Here is an 18,314-nt window from a genome sequence, read left to right on the forward strand (position 1 = left end):
TAAAGTGTAAGGTATATATGAATTAAATTAGAGCAAATGGCGACTTTGAGCATAATTTGTGCAAATTGTCATGAGCATATCAAGAGCCAGTTTTTAAAATGATAAACAACCTCTTTGCTGCAATTGCAAGGTATTTTGCAGTGGTCTTCACAAAGTATAGAACAGCAGACAATGGCAAGTTTTTTACTAGTCCCACGTCACCCATGGCAGCTGTGCGCGCATCTAATTAGTGCTCGTCATATCCTCCCCACGCCGCTTACGAAAGCAAATGTTGTTAGCGAATGGGAGGGAAGCATGGAGCTCTTACGCAGCACTCAGTATTAACGAAATACCCAGGAAGTTTACGGCTTAGCAGAAACAACTCCATTAAGAACCCCTACTTAAAGGCCAGAGACACCTGTGACCGCTGAGGCAGTTGCAATTTGGACTGTAAAGAAGAAACACTGTGGCTCGACTGCGAGACGAAATAATCAAACGACAGACGTGCACTCTGGACATACCAATCAAGATTGAACGAATCAACGGAGAAGACTACGTCCATAGAAGTTCTTTAGACGAAGTTGTCTTTTCAATTGGAAGACGAAACATCTTCCATTTTGGTGGAGCCGCATAGTAGAAGATGGCTAAAACAGGTAGGTAGTCGTGTTAAGTGTTAGAGATTATTTCTCTTTTACAAAGACACCTGCTGGACATACTATCTCGCTTTCTGTTGGACGTCTTATCGTAAAATAATACACGGGTAGAAGACGTTCTTGTGATCTTCTGACACTAAAGAGCTTCCGTTTGTCCCTCTTTGAATAAGTGTATCTAGACTTAGTCTTCTACGATGCAAGTGCAAGTTTGTAATACAATTTCGCTTTTACCTCTCAATAAAATTGCAAGCTTGTAATACCATTTCATTTCTGTGTCTTCATGATAAAGCAAGCTTTAAATACCGTCTTGCTGTTATCCCGAAAGGAAATTCCAACCTTGTAATTCCATGCCATTGTCACCTCTCCGTGAAGCTTCGGGCTAGCAAGGCCATATCGCTGTCACTTTTCCAAGAAACAGCAAGCTTGTAATTCTATTTTACTGTTACCTCTGCATGAGAATGCAAACTTGCAATGCGATTTCGCTATTACATCTCACGAAACTGCAAACTTGTAATATCATTTCACTTGTACCTCTGCAAGAAGCTGCAACGTTGCTATGCAATCTCGCTATGAGCTCTCCCTGAACCTGCAAGCTTGTAACACAGTCTCACTTTCGTCTGCAGATTGTCACAACATACTGCTATGTATAGTACTACAACTCGTCATACTGCACGCAGCTACGGCGTTTCTATACAGGAACCAAGTGATACGACTTGGCAAGAAGTCACCGCCATACTCCTACCAGCCAAAGAGTCCCTTCAGTTTCTTCGACACGAACGGCGACGGACAGCTATCGCAGGAAGAATACCAACGCATCCCACAGTTTAAACTTACGGCAATGCTTGATTCATTTCATTCTGCAGATCTAGATGGTAAGTAGAATGTGTCTGTATTTCTTTTGCACAAAATGCAGTCTCGAGAGTAGTAATCATTTAATCGTTAGCGGTTCCTCCTCACCGGTTTTCCGACGCATTGGTGAACATCAATTGTTTTATTTTTTCTGAAATCTTTGTGACGCCTTATCGTCGGTAAGAGATTATAAGTGAATGAAAACTGAAGAATGTTGTACTTTAATAAAATTGCAATCATTTTCGGGCAAATTTGCTATTGTCATTGGGTTTCAAATTTTAAGAAGATATCCGTGAAGTGTGCATGTCTTGCGCATCAAACTAGATGGTTATGACAAGGTTTATAATTCTGGGCAGATAGAAAAGAAAGAAAATGATACGATATCTGTGTAATTTTATGCCTTATTTTATTTTCTATTCCTTATGGTTATTTGCACCACGCAATGATGTGCTGACGAGAACTTTGGTTGAGTGCTCGGAACAGCGTAAAGAATAATGACAATGCCTCGCGTGCAAAAGTTATGAGATCCAACACTCCCCGCGTTAAGATTAAAACACAGGCTGTTTAGCCTATTACTCAACCACTAGCAGTGATTTTACAAATACAATAATAGATATTTGGTTTCTCTAAATACAATTTTATGTGGTTTCAAGCCCAGTGCATTAAAACTACTCGCTTCAAGCACATATGTTACAAGACAGAAATTCGGATATAGGGAGCCCTTTCTTCTTCAAAGATATTTTTCGGTGTCGTTCCTACTTATTTCTCGTTCAAAAGTGCATAACTTGAAATCAACCCAGACTTACATCAATCCGACAGCCACAACCGTCAAAACCTACTTTCTGTCCGTTTCGATAGAACGAGTAACGAAATTCGTCGTCTCATCAATAAGATATTTAATTCAAAATATGACAGATAGCTTTAAGGCTGACTAAGTTGATGTCCAGGGCAAGCCGTACAGTGCAATATAGCTGGAGCCATAAACCTGTACATTCTTGTATTAAAGATTATCCATTAAGACCGAACGTATTACTTAGAGGTGAACAGCAACAACTGATTTGACCCATGGGTGCTCTAGAAATTCTTTTTAAAAAATCAAAGGAAACTTAAATCATCCGCAAGGACCCTTTTAATCAGTAGTCATTAAAGGAAGATATACGTTTAAACTCCCTGTTCATTCTCGAAGCTATCTATTGTAAAAAATTGACACGGCTTAGGCCCATTAGTAAAGATTTGCCAGGTGAGAACATTGTCTTCTTCAGAAAACACGCTCATGAACGATAATTCATACTTACGTAAATGAAAAATGAGTAGTTCATTAAATGAGGGTAGTAGGTTTAGCAATGTGCTGTTAAAGTTACACATCTCAGCCTTAACGTCCCTATGAATGGTACGCCCGGGGCACTTCAAACCAAATATTGATATTTACAAGATTTTAGTAGACAGAACATACGAGAACATTATACTGAACGGGACTCTTTGCCGGTCTCTTTCATGGATAAAGTATGAAGATCCATCTTTGAGGTTCATCCTCCTATACTGCCTTCAGGAGTGAAGATGCTGAGAGTAGATCTCCTCATAAAAATGTACCATCTAAATGATACCACTGCCAATGATAAAGAAGAGTCGCAGTACCCATGTTTTGTGATAGGAACACTTTTGTTTCCCGGATTTACTAAGAGTTAAAGGATTAGCGTTATTCATATTTTGAGTAATCTTAAATTTTAGGGCCTTTCTGTACTACCAAAGGCGTCGTCAGATTTATGAAATAAATGCGATTCAATGCGAATTGGCATTCCAAACGAATATTGTACACGGAGCAAATATTTTTTCCTATTTCCATTTTGAACAGAGATCTTTACTAATAGGAGATATTTAAAATTGATGTTATTCTTTATTTTGCTTTACTCTAACTCCAAACTTGCAAACTTACCGTGGTTCAGGATGGTCCCACTTAAATTTGTAAATCACAAATATCCCATGGACCTGATAATGTATTACCTTCAATGGAAATGATTATTGGACCAGTTTAATGTCATTTTGCATGTTTTATATCTTAGACGGCCTAATTCTCGTATACGTAAATCTATGCGGCTGCCCGTTTTCAATTAATTTCCACTTGAATACTGTGTGAGCAAAAATTCGATAAGATACGCTGGGCGATTTTCTCGTTTGTAAAACAGAAATGTTAAATTTCGACAAGGAGACAAGAATATTTCACCGAACAGACATTTCGAGTGAACGTACTGGCACTGGTTTCAATTATCCGCGGATGCGACTCTAAAGCAGCGGATTTGTCAGCTTTGTATTATCAGGGGATGGCTCCCGGTAGAACGACTTCCTTGTCTCAGTGCGCGTATCAATCATGCTGGGCTGACATGGATGTGCTCCTATTAACATGATCTTCTCCTGGGAGGAGGAAAATGCAACGCGAACTTATTCACAGCCAAGCTTAAACAAGAGGTTTTGTATGTGCAAAGTAATTGAATGCCACCAGTCGTACAAGAATATCGCCATTTTCTTAATAGCTTCCTTCGTTCGCACGGATCACTTCTTTTGGAGTTTATATAGATCGTGGTACTTTGTATACTCTGTGTACCTTTTGTGCAATGCAGAGGATTAGAGACGGACTTAATCTGATACGTAAGTAGTCCTTGTAGCAGACGTAAGAGCTGTCCGAACAACGCGTGTACTAGTGTACGTAGTTGCCACATGTACTAAATGTTGCTTCATGCTGACTGCGCAGGAAAAGGCACAGTTTGTTAGATTCTTTTCTACAAATGATGCCTTTAAGTACAGCCCGTACGATTGTCCCAAGTCGAATAAGGCTAGTTCATCAGATAATTTATTATATTCTCAGGACTTATGTCGCGGATCGTCGCCAACACAAATGGACAAACTTTACCGGCCTGGTCGATTCAGTCAAGTTGTCTCCCTAAAAAGCAACACATCAGTAACTTCACTCATGCTAACATATTTTACGCAATAATTGCACTTTTTCATATTCCGCTTGCCATAACAAAAAAATTGAGCTAATGTCTACCTAGATCTGCCTACATATTCCGCCATAACAAATTATGGACACGACCCTTTAGGAGATACGTTCAGTACTTAATATAACAGCCACATGTTATTTAGACATACTTGTATATCGATTCCACGATAATAAAAAAGTTAGACTTTCTTTTCTCACACACCAAAGTGAATACTATAGTTTTGTAGAACCTGACGGGAACCTTGATTTGGCCAAAGAACCACAAAAATTACCCTATTCCCTCAATAAGGGCCATTTTTAGGTTACAAAATAAAATAATGAGAAATGGCTAGTATACATATAACATCAGGAACAGTGAAAATATTTATTCAGTATAACTGCAGATATTAAGAAATTGATTTAAAGCCAATTGGACCTATTGATCTAATCTACTCGGATTGGAAAGATTACATAGCGATACATGAATGAGAAGATAATGAGATAATGCAAAGCTTTCTTGAAGGCGACATGAAGATCTTTGAAGGAGCCGAACACTGAGAATGCGTCTACTGTTCGGTAAAACCCGGTTCGTGTGATAACGAACGCGATCAGGAACTTTGACATACTCTTGAAGCGCCTCCAATCATCTGTGCAGACACCAATTCAGCGAGCATATAAAGTTATACTTTTTGGCTACTTTTGGAAGATTGTAGACATTTTTCAATGTGCTAAGTGACTTCACGTTATCAGTGCACGGATTGAAACATATCGAGCTTACCGTTTGAACAGACCGGTGGACTTCGGTGCCGTTATAATTGGCGCTTGGTTCTTAAACTATACATTTTTGCCAACTGTCCTAAATTAAACATTTGCGACGATATCAGGTGCGTCTTTTTTAGTACTTCACAAATTGTATCCACACTTCCCCAAATTAATGTCTTTTGCTGTGTCAGTTTCGATAAGGCATAGCTTACAGTGACTCTGAAACTTTTGGCTGCCATTTCTTGTACGCCTTTTTATGAGCTACCATGCTCTTTATGTACAAGCTACTTTAAAAACTTTACGGCAGTGCATTTTGGTTAAAATAGAATGTGTGTCGGGGACAAATACTCGGGTTTATCAAATTTTCACATCAATCAATCAAGAAACATTTTGAGTAAATAACGTTATCTCCAACTTATTTGTATAAAAACAAAAACAAGTTATTTTCCCAAAAGAGTTAACACAGGGTTGGCAGCCATTTTGAATTTCAAATACAGGTTAATTTAAGGTAATTTGTTTCTTTCTTTCAAAAATTTGCATATTGACCCCTGATTATTTATTCTTGATATTCAAAGAGAATTGCTTAAACTGTCCCTGAAAATTCCAGCTCAAGTTTACGTCTCTCATTTTTGAGATGCATACTACCTTAAACCTTTTTTTCTCTATACAAATAATTATCATCAATGTATTTTGTTACCGCTAGAGATTGGTTGCTGTGTGTGAGGATGAATTCAAAGATATTAATAGTATATACAGATATGTTTCTACTACCATTGTAATAGCAAGTGCACATAACTCTCTCATTTATCACAAAAAAGACACTGGAAAGTTTACAAGAAACTATATCATTGAAGCAATGCCCATATAATACTGTTATGATGGCTTTCGAGATTAGATAATCTATCTACATTGGGTGTTTCCTTTCTCATCAGCTGCATGAACACGTCCACACAATCTGTTCTGGAAACAACGTATTTCAGTGAAAGGGGTCGTCCTCTACGCGAATGGGCAACGTTAGATAGAGCTGCAATAAAAGTAAATTGTGATATTTACGTCGTGAACAGGTACGGCAAAGGCTGAGAAATAACGATGATAATTTCCCTAAGTTGCCATAAACATCCAAACACGCACACATGTTAAGTACAAATTTCGAAAGCATACTTTTCTCTAGCTACAGAAAAATATATGCTTGTCCATAGGTGTGAAAAGGAGCGTGCCTTCGAAAGATTGGCATTTTATACCTGTTAAAATGTTTGTCTATCGTGCATTAACATTTCTTGGACAATATACATGTATATGGTTCATTCTTACACTTTGCAACTTTTTGCTTATTATATCTTTATTCATTAATCCAGAACTACACCCTGTCAATATTGAAAGCTCCCAGAATCGTAAGAAGTATGCTTAAGTATTTTTTAGATCAACTTGCACTGTTTTGCTTGTGTGACTTTCTTAATGAGGACCTTTGTAATTGATGTCTTATTTTTTCCAAACATAAACAATTGCAGCTTGTGGCTACCGGAAAGCAACATTGGATTGAATCGTCAGGCAAATTAACCCATTTTAATGTATATATCGTCCATCTGCTAACGTTGAACGTAAATACTTTATCTAAAATAAATCTTTTCGCGCCTTTCGAAGAGAAATGATTTCTTAAAATGGCCATCCTGTTGGCATCAATATTGGACCCTATCACGAAAAAGACATAAATGCAGCCATGAATGTTGGACCGCATCAAAATGAGACATTCAGTATTTAAGTGCATCAAGATGGTACTGTAAATCAATTTCCTTCTTGTAAAGTGAAATTATACGGCCTACACTTTGCTACCATTGGCGAAAATAGTTGAAAAGTGCGCGCTGTCATTAAAAGCTCGATAATCGTGCACATCGGTTCTAAAAGTAGGTATTTCCATGCCACATTTTATAGCAGTCTAATCACTTTTTGCGGAGATATTAAACCAACAGACAAGACAGACGCATATTAGAACGACATGAGCTCCGAGAAGAGAACAGTCGAGCTATAATTGAGAGTAGACCTTTCAAATTCCCCGCTTTCTTTGAATCATTATCTTCAGAGTTTAACCTGTCCTCCCATTTCCTAATTACATAACTTAATTCTAGCGAAGGGGACCATGTTATTATTTTGTCCTTTCACAAACGCACAACGAGCGAAGTAATCGCTAAAGGAATAATTCATGTATACAATCATTGAGAAAACGACGAAATTAAAGTAATATGATTTTGACGCCCGAGGCAACAGATTAAGATAAGGATGAAGTTGATGGGTCATATGACTGGTAGTATTGTGTTTTAGATAAATGTTAGATTTTTTTCAATTTATGCCTATATGATGACTAGCAGACCGAGTTAAGAGGAAACAATCATGAAGTTCATTATAACCACTCGCAATCAACACTGAACTACGAGTAACCTTGGATAGTATGTATTTATGTTTTATCTAAATTTTAAGGTTGTTCTTCCATCCTCCAAAATATTCGAATTTCGCAAGTAAAGTTAAGAAAGCTTCTTGTATATTACAGAACTCCTCTATACATTTCGCGGGGGAGGAGGGGACGCTATTCATTACGTATAAGTGCCGAAGAAAGCATGTCATAATCCTCGCTTTCTCCTATAAAGGGAGAATGCCCCTCGGGAAGAGATATTTGGACTCTCAAACTTTTACAATTTTTTTCTGATATATCACTTGTGGGGACTCATTTCTTTGTCACGGTGTACGAAAATTTTTCACCGTATTATCGAAAATTTGATATTTCTCCATAGAGTTAACACAGGGATAACGGCCGGGGCCATTTTGAATTTCAAATATCGATAAATCTTGGGTAACTTGTTTGTCTAGTAAGCAAATTTACACGGTGACCCCGATTTTTATTCTTGATTTTGAAAGGAAATGCTTGAAATATTCACTGAGGAAAGTTTGAGCAAAAGTTCAAGTCTTTCACTTTCGAGCCACATACTACCTAAATTCAATATCGAACTGTAGTTTACAACGGTTTCGGATATTGACAATTGTTGTTTTCCTCAGGTAATCATTTCTGTAGAAAAGTCGCTTATTCCATGCTAAGGTATCCCTATAGGTTTACTCAAAGAATGGCGTTCTTATGAATTTGTAGGCTGTTTTCACCCAGAATTGCATTCATAAAAAACAACTTTCATACAATTTGCTTTCAGAAATCTTCTGGGCATAAAACTTCAAATTAGTATTTCTTAGGCTTTTGTACAGAATCACATAACGACTTTTGTGAGAAAAGGACGAACGGCTCGATGCAGATTCTTTATCAGATTGAATGAAAATTTTATTCATACTTCGAACAAAAGCAGTGTTTTTAGAAGAAGTGTGCTCTGACGTATAACATCAGCAGAATAGTCTTTATTAGTACTTATATATTTTCAATATTATTTTTTGGTTCTTGTGATTTTATAAAAATCCATTATCAGTGTTGTTTTCACGAACTATCTCTCGAAATGAAGAAAAACGATTTAAGCTCTGACAAAACTGTTTCCTGGTTATAGCACAACACCCCGGCATGATCCAAATGGCCTTGGAATGTTATACAGTAATGCAAGGAAAGTATCACAGTTAGATTCGAGGGCCGCTTGCAGGCGGGTTAATATACACTTCCTGCTATTATTGACTCAGCTATACTAAACCGAGGTTGTCGTCACAATATTTGACATAGATTTTTGTTTCATGATATGCTTATCTTGTTTCACCTATTCAAGCGATTGTGCCCTCTCAGTTTGTCTAAACTACTCTAGTTATTTTCACAATATAGACGAGCTATCATCATAGTCCATTAAGAACAAGTTCCTAGTTAAACAGCTCAGATCTAGAATTATAGCTATTTTATTCTGCCAATCAGATCTTAGCGGCCAGGGAAACACTTACAACTCCAATAAACGCAAATAAACAAACCTCACCATCCGCATCCTGCACTATAGACAATTGCACAACAAGTTACAGCCAATAAAGGCCATCCAATCACCCAGTAGACGGAGCTCTGTTTTTTGGAAGCAAGGTTTTACTTTCAGAACATCAAAAACATGTTTACTCTAAAAAAAGAGAATTCTTAATACAAAAATCAATCAATGTTTAAACTAAACAATATTATGTATAATATTTAGGTACATACATCCATCCATCCATCCATCCATACATACATACATACATACATACATGCATGCATGCATGCATGCATGCATGCCTGCCTGCCTGCCTGCCTGCCTGCCTGCCTGCCTGCCTGCCTGCCTACCTACCTACCTGCCTACCTACCTACCTACCTACCTACCTACCTACCTACCTACCTACCTACCTACATACATACATACATACATACATACATACATACATACATACATACATACATACATACATACATACATACATGTGATTCTTGTCATTCTTGTAAAGAACAATATAATCTTTCCGTTGATTCAACTTGAATTACAAATTTTTGTCAGGTTTAAGCGTGAAAAATAAAAACAAGTTTGACTTGTTTGTGTGTGAGTGAGTTTGTGCCTCGGACCTTCAGTTTGTAGATTTGTAGGCCTGTACGAGTACTCGACTTTCTTATTTGCTCTTACGATTGCTCGCGTTTTTAAGTCCATTTATTATCGCCACGTCTTCATTATAGATCCTGGTCGTATATTTTTATAGATCTCCTATTTTGAATGGGAAAACTTCATCGGCCAACGTCGACCATTACGAGATAGTGACAACTAAGTATTTCCATGAAAGCCCGAAAACGATCTGAGAGACGCCATTTCTCGAAATAAGTTAAATTGGAGAGAACTTTCAAACAAATTCAGTACTGTACGTCAAAATAAGCCTGTATTCAGTCTTTTGTTAATAAAAAAGGAATATCGGAGATAGTTTCGGTTGAAAAAGAGAGAAGATAGCTACGGTGTTATATCGTCAATTTTCACATAGTAATTTGCGTGATAAGCTAAATCTCTTACAGCGAAGTCACAACCATCGTATACGTAAGTAGCACAAATGCCAATTTGTTGACAGATCTAATCTAACAAAATTATGGCTTACTTAACTGACATATAAGATTGCTTCATATGCATCCTATGCAGTAAAATATGATCATCATCGTCGTAATCTTTTTCTTTCCTTGTATGCAACCTTTTCCATCACCTGCGCATTTTTCAATAATCTGGCTTTTCTTGTTTTCAAAGAAGTACATTCTGAATCCTTCTCCCGGTTTTCCATGGTGGATTTCATTCCTTTTTGCTGTTGAACAAAAAGAGAGGAAATACATAAATAGGAATTTTCATGTCAGACTCGTATTTATTTTTTGTTCAGTACATTTTGTTAATACTCGCTGAAGATCTCCTTTAAGTGAATCTCCATGGTAACGAGTTAGAGCTTTCAACGTGAGAATTAGTACATAAAGTTGAGATATCCTTTCGGCCAATTAGCAAAGATGGGCAGATGTGCCTCTTGAAACAATATATTAGTATTCTTTTTATCGCTGCTTACGAGCACATCGCCATTTCACGTTCTGCTTACTTGTCCACGAAGTGTTAAACGGTGTGAAAGACACCCATTTGTCCAGCTTGCCTCGAGGGTCCATGATGACATGCGTGAAAAGACACAACACCTGACGTGGACGAACATTGACGAATAGACATTTTATGAAGAAAATAACAGTAAACTGTATTCTGTGTTACAAAAAAAATCGGGGGGTCGTTTAATACCTACTTAATTCCAGTGAGAACTTCCGTAACTGTGTTGTCAAGGTAAAGAAGTTTTAAAAAGCTTTGAGCAAGATCGCCACAAATTGCTTTCCATTCATAACTACATAGCAGATTGTAAGTGACGTTTACACAAGTCGCTAGAGAGGTTTTAACATTGTAACAATGATATCATAACGTAACGTCTTCCGTAAATTTTAAAGGTTACATACATTGTTCCCATTTCTTTAATTTTGACCACAACAACTGCAATGTCTGACGTCGTCACAGGATCATTGCGGTAATGCGTCAATACCGATATATCTTCTCTACAGGGCCCTGACGTGGTCGGCTGAAGCTTGCTTTGCGTGCATAGATGGGTATGCGCAGTCATCATATTTGCAATTTTGCATTTGTAAACGCGTCTGCATTTCAGATACAGAAAGTAGTAGTTTGCAGCCAACTTTTGAAGGATCACGGAGAAGGAGTACAAAAATTCATTTAAGCGATGTTTTTGAATCATAGATTTATGGAACATGATGTTTATATGTCTTAAGAGGCGACAGGCTAAAATATGCAGCTTAGGTATATTTCTTTGCAATGTTTTCGCCTTGGAGTGATTATTGAGTTTAGGTGTGCAATGAATCCGAAATAATCAGTGATATTTTTTGAAAACTATAAAAATATCGCTCAAAGTATTTTTTATCAGTCAATTTAGCAGTTCGTAAACAGAAATTCAGTCAGCTTATCATTCCTTCATTAAATTAACAAATCAATACCTTCTGATGAGTTTTTATGTGACGGAGCGTAAAGGACTGATGTCCATAATCGATTAAAGCTGACCTTGTACCATTCCTCACAGGTCAAAACAATTGTTGACCACTTTTAGACAGTAGCAGTGCACTGAAACGGGCGGATTAATAAACAATATCACTGATAGGCTGATTGCTGAAAATCACAAATAATCCCTGGTTCTGTATACATACCAACGAGATAATGAGTTTTACAGAAAAAATGTAATTATCTATAATATTCCCGAGAATCGGGTCAACATGCATGTGATACTTGCTAAACGCGTTGAGCGAGCATGGCACACCGGTCTTTCTACTACCTTCGTATGCCCGATGACAATGGGCTTTGATTCCTACACGCATGATACACATTGTCACTTTGGACGCATGTAAAACGCATTGGTGCCTTTATTTTCTGCGAAATCAGCTCCTCAAACGTATTTAATCTTGTTTTAAATTGAACACAAAACTAGTGATAATACCGATCATTATTTTAAAATTTCTATCACTATATTTCGTGATGGAATAGGTACGCTTTCTTTGATTCCCCGCATTAAAATGTGTAGTTTGGTGTGATTATAGCCAGGGAACTACATCTGCCACAGCGTTAAGGCATTGTAGAAGATTACAGTTTAATTGTACGTCAATTGTGGGTCACCATAACTTGTTTAAGAATACTCCTGATGAGACGAACTTTGAATTTTGACGTATTGATATTGAAACTTGGTATCACGTAAGGATCCTAAATATTTGAGAATATGTAATTAACCATATTTGAACATCTTTCTCGACTTTTATATGGGGGAAAAGTTATAATAATGATTATTCAATATTGAAATCACTACGGCACTTGAGTACCTCATTTTAATGATAAATTTCTTTGTTTTTTATTGCAGGGGACGGACTTATCAGCCATTTTGAATTCTTTTCAAAAATGGCCAAGGTTAGGTATGCCGTTCAAAGCGACACAGAACCGACTTCAAGCTAGGATTCACTCACACCGGGATTCAACGCGGGCCTCAATATAAAAAGCATATCATCGAGGAGAAGCAGAAAAGCCGACGCTTTTTAGAAAATAAATTTACTTTTATCGCTAATACGGTCTTTTTTTACATCCGCGATAACCCATAAGACACAGTATAGTTCTATTATACCGAGCAGTTACCTTCAGAATCAATGCTTTCTTGCATATGGAGAAAACACGCCTATAAAGAATGGTCACATTTTTTCCTGACTACTTTCTATACTAGACACCTGTGCATAAGTATAGCCATTTGCTTGTGTATTTGCACCATGACCTCTTGACACATTCTTGCATGCGCGGATTTACAAGCTAATGAGCACGTTTATGCAGACTTGTAGTCAATTAAATGTTGGTTTTTTTTCGAGCATTATACTTTAAGTAGACTCTGAACTAGAGGTAATGGCGTTAGAGGTAACATAAGTTGACACCTTTTTGAAGCAATTAAGGAGAATGTTATTTGTAAGCTTCTTTCGAGTTGATAGAAATAGTTTTAACTTGACAGGATACAAGAAGAATGAGGCATACATTATCCGTTGTCATATTTACGAAGAAAAGGTGAACCCCGCCATCACTGAGCATCGATGAAATTCTCAGCAAGAAATAGCAAATCATTCAGTAGTTTTACTGTATACCTTTCCCCGCTTGGTAGATACAAGTTTAACCTGTTGTAGATATTTGAGTGTCACTACACCAGTCTTTCACGCAGCTTCGTGTTCTTAAATTGGCGGAAATTAAAAACAAACAAAACAAAACGCACTATTTTGCACGCCAAAACCCCCAGGCGACTGACTGTACATATGTCCTGGCGTTCGTTATTCCTCGAATAGAGGATAGAATTTTCATGGAAAGGTTTTTGTTCCTATCCCTCTCCTCAAACTTGACTCGTACGATCTTTTGAAATGGAATTCCATAAGGAGTGTTGACCTGCCGAAAGCGATGTGCCGAGAGGAACTTCGTGGTAGTATAGCGTAGCTATCCTGATATTATTAAAATGAGTTGACCTGAAGGAATAGACCTTAAGAAGTGTACTTTTCTTACGATATGTATTTAAAAAAAATCGTCAAGTTTTACGAACTGTAATAAACTGCACATGGCATTACGAATTTTTAATTAATGTCCAGTGTCGATGGCTGTCTTGGAGTGATAGTAAATGTGGGTGTCGGGTATGTTCAAATGAATAATACCGAATGTCTTGAATAATAAGAGTGTAATTAGAGAAGGCGACGCGACACGCTATAATTTTCATTTATGAAGAGTATATGTTAGTTTATAAGTATGAAAATCAACTGGTGACTCAATATGCATTTTGAGAAGGATGTTTATGAGAATATAATTGTTGAGTGACCAAAGCTACTGAGACGCTCAGAATGAAAATGCCCATTCATTACTGTCATACTCGGTCCATGTTTCGTATTTTATCCTAAGTCTGCCTACATAAAGGCTGAATCCGCCAATTAAGGAGTGAATTCGGCTAGTCAAGTGGGCTTCTCCGTTTGTTTTGCTTGACAATCGCATCCACTCAGTATTGACTGTTCCCATTTCCTTGCGGACTGCCTTACATTAGTCGAGCAAATCCACCGCCTGCGGGCTCGTTGCGCCATTAGCCATAATGTCCTGTGGGATGTCATTTTGTTCTCCCACGTTGTTCATCGCCTGGGGTGAAGCATAATAGCTAGCTAATCATTTCAATGGGCAGCCAAGCGTTCTGGCAAATGATAAGAGGATGTGTTTTCTTCATAGTGACGCCACCGAAGATAACATCAATTTAAAAAAAATCTGTCCAGTTGAGACGGTTTCCAAAAACCATAAAAACAATGAAAAAAAGTCCTGACAAAGTGGAAAGCTAGAAATGGCATTACCAATAAATATGGCTGATTGCTTCAAAACTTGTATTATAATAACATCAATTTAAAAAAAATCTGTCCGGTTGGTACGGTTTCTAAAAACTATAAAAAATAACGAAAAAACAATCCTGACAAAGTAGAAAGCTAGAGATTGTATTACCAATAAATATGGCTGATTGCTTCAAAACTTGTATAATGATAATATCCATGTGCTCAAAATCAGACATATGATTGACAGGACCTTAATAATGCGTAACAGCACTGCACACGTTAGTAATGAATTTTTGGCAATGGTCCAGGTTTGAAACTTTATTATTAAAATCCTCGCCAGTATAAAAGTATCGATAAACCCAGGCCGACAGAGAATCGGTGCAACTTAAAGCTGCGTTGAAGGCTATACCCAATATGGCTCACTCTCCTTGCCGCGAATATCGTAAAATCGTTAAATATTAATTTCCACGGTATTCCTCATCTTTGATTTAATTTATTTGCTATGAAGTCGTTTCCCTGCAAAACAAATTTCTTACTTTAAAAATGAAATGATTTGAACGGCATCAAATGTTTTCTAACATATCCCCGAAGTTTTTTTCATGCAGCAATTTGATGAAACGCAATAATTCCAATGATTATTTTGTTTGCAAATGGTAATGACTGGCTTGGACTGTAAAATGAGACAAATTTAATACGTGAGAATTTTGAAACAAATGAAAAATCACTGAAGATATATCCGAAAATGCCCCGGGCGACCGTTTTGCAGATAACTAGATTTGTGTAAAGGGCAACCCTGTTGATTTCGAGATGTTGTATTCTATTGCAAGACTGGGACACGGCGAGGAGGTAGAACAGCAAACCATTGACTTCAATGGATGAGTAATAAACTCATCCGTTTGTTATACATTCCGTTTGTACAAAATCGTCACCTGTGGCAAATAACGACCTTTTATATTCCAAACGGATTAAAAGCCTCTATATCCCCTCGTACCATCGAATTAATTAAGGTTCAATGGTTCTCGGAGAGCAAAATACTCTTACGGAGGGCGTAGATGAATAAAGCCGTAATGAAGATTGATGGAGATCTACGCTCAAATCCCTCTTAATACAGGAAACGGGCATGGATCGGGAAGCCAGAGTGATTCTGCTGCGGTATTAGCAATGGGGGATATTGTGGGCACAGACTGAAAAGCAATGCATCAAGTGTATTTTTCGTGTGTATGACAACAGTCTTGGTCTCAGTGAACCAGAGAATAATGATTATATTCCCCCTTTCAGATAGCCTCGACCAATAATGGCACGGTTTTCCTCCTTAGGTCGAGGTTCGCTTTAAATGAGACACATTTCAACGTTTGTTGAATTGTCTATTCTAAGAGCTACCTTTGAGATGCATTCGATTTGGAAACGCGATACCAAGCGATGTAGTTTCAAGTTTAGATTGTTCTTATATACTGGTCATATGTTTTGGTTGTACACGTATAGGTCAGTTGATCATAATGTGATTCCAAAATTCTCGGAATTTTCAAGGAAAAGAGAAATGAAATCTATTCATGTTATGTTAGTTAGACCGAAAAGTAAACCCACATAATAGATTTAAGCACTTCCTGCATTAAAACTTATATGAATGTTATTTACCGGTCATGTATTTTGGTTGTCAATATGTAAGCCCATTAATCATAATCTGACTTTAAAAATTCCAGGAATAGAAAAGAGAATTTGTGTTCATGTGATGTAGATAAGACACAAAAAAAATCCACATAACATATGTTGGCTCTGTCTGATTGCAAAGCCATCTCAAACACTGAGGAAACTTTGTTTGTTGCAGCATGTGGGTAGATGCATGGGTGTGATACAGACGGCATGAACTGGTCAACGTGCCGAATGTCTTCAAAGTCTTAAAAGGCAACGCTAAAAGAGTCCTTTAATGCGATATCCTTACTGAACCTAGAATCATATCCGGCTATCATTTCCTCTTCGAATGACGTCACTGAATTAAGTCGATAACCGAAAAAGAGAAGAGCCGTCATTGGCCATCAAGGTGCAACTAAAACGTTTTCCTTTTCAAAACTTTAACAAGTTGACAAACTTTAATTGTTCCGGCCTTTTCCTTAAGAGAAGCTCATTTCTGTTAACACTTTATGAACGCGATTTTTGTATACATGTGAGTGGTTGTTAAGGTAGAACGCGCCTCGGAGACAGATATTCGGACTCTCAAACTTTAAAATTCTTTTCTTATATGGGAATTCATTTTAAAGCTCTGGTGAAAGAAAACTTTTTTACCGGCTTAATTTCTATAGAGTTAAAAAAGGAATGGCGGCCATTTTGAATTTAAACTATCGGTAAATATTGGGTTATTTTTTTTTCTATTAAACACGATTGGAACTAATTTAGGATAATTGGATGGTGAAGTAATGTCGATTCAATCTTCAAATGTAATCTCATCTGTTTTACTTCTTACATTACACATTTGTTTTTATGAGTAATTTGCAATATTGCTACATTCAGCTATACGGCACCTAACAGTTTTGAGAAATTTAAAAGATATGAAAATCCAATTATCCCAAATTAGTTCCAATCGTGTTATTACCAAAATTTGCATGGTGACCCCCATTTTTTATTCGATTTTGAAAGAGAATGGTTGAAAGATTACTCGAAGAAAAGTTTGAGAAAAAGTTTAGGTCTTTCACTTTCGAGGCGCATGCTACCCTAAGATGCAAATGTCTGTCCGTCTCTGCCTACCTGTCTGTTTGTCAGTCAATTTGTATGATCTTTAGTTACACGACGTAAGTCGAAACAACCGATCACTGCTTCCTGTTCCAAAGTGGAAAAGCAGAAAGAGGTTGGGAAAGAATACATGTGATATGAAGGATTTCGCAGAAAGCGCGCACTTTCTAGCTGTGACATTGAAAAATTACCATTAATACCATATATTAATAGGCCAATTCTTCAATACACGATGAAACAAATGATTTTAGAGACTTATCTATCTATCTATCTATCTATCTATCTATCTATCTATCTATCTATATATATATATATATATATATATATATATATATATATATATATATATATATATATATATATATATATATATATATATATGAACAGATTTGTGAAAATTTTGTTCTGTCACGATAAAGGTCCAACAGATCTTGTCTTGTGAATTTATGGTGACATATTGCACTTGATATCAATGAATCGTTGAAGATTGCTGAGAAGAGAAATATGGGTCTTGACATTATTTGAAGCGATGCAATTGGCGACTTCCTCCTCTGTCAACGTGTCGCCTACTGTAGCTATTGAGCTTTGAAGGCCCTTGAGTCAAATTGTTATCTGAGGTTGGCTTGTTTATCATGTTGCCAACAACACGCATTCGTCTGATATCATAAGGTGCAAAGGTCAGATATATAGAGGACAAGCACAAGGTTTGTTTGTCAGCGAGAAGTACAACAACTGTCATTTTGAAGTCTGTTGTTTTCCTGTTCCTTGGTGATTGTTATAGTTAGATACTCATATATGAGTAAAATACCCACGTTCCCAACAATATATTCTTCCTTGTCACAAGCTTGCAATAGTATTTCCCGTCATGTACTTGTCTTTCTTGATCTTTTAAAACGGTCGTGATGTGTCATCCACACACCTTAAAAACGACAGATAAAATTTCATTGCTGAGCGTGCATAGCACTGTAAACGACAGCAATCAAATCACGGGCGTGTAACTTCAATTATAACGTCGTCGGTA

General features: G+C 37.2%; 1 protein-coding gene across 1 annotated transcript; it reads left to right on the plus strand.

Moving 5' to 3' along the window:
* The first annotated feature begins 353 nt into the window (after positions 1 to 353).
* Positions 354 to 13,844, plus strand: LOC139117180 (uncharacterized). Its single transcript, XM_070680071.1, has 3 exons — positions 354 to 632; positions 1,256 to 1,504; positions 12,607 to 13,844. Exons 1-3 carry the CDS (start codon positions 620 to 622, stop codon positions 12,696 to 12,698), a joined length of 354 nt encoding a protein of 117 aa, XP_070536172.1. The 5' UTR covers positions 354 to 619; the 3' UTR covers positions 12,699 to 13,844.
* The last annotated feature ends 4,470 nt before the right edge of the window (positions 13,845 to 18,314 follow it).

This window comes from Ptychodera flava, chromosome 18 (genome assembly GCF_041260155.1).
Source record: "Ptychodera flava strain L36383 chromosome 18, AS_Pfla_20210202, whole genome shotgun sequence".
Taxonomy (NCBI): Eukaryota; Metazoa; Hemichordata; class Enteropneusta; family Ptychoderidae; genus Ptychodera; species Ptychodera flava.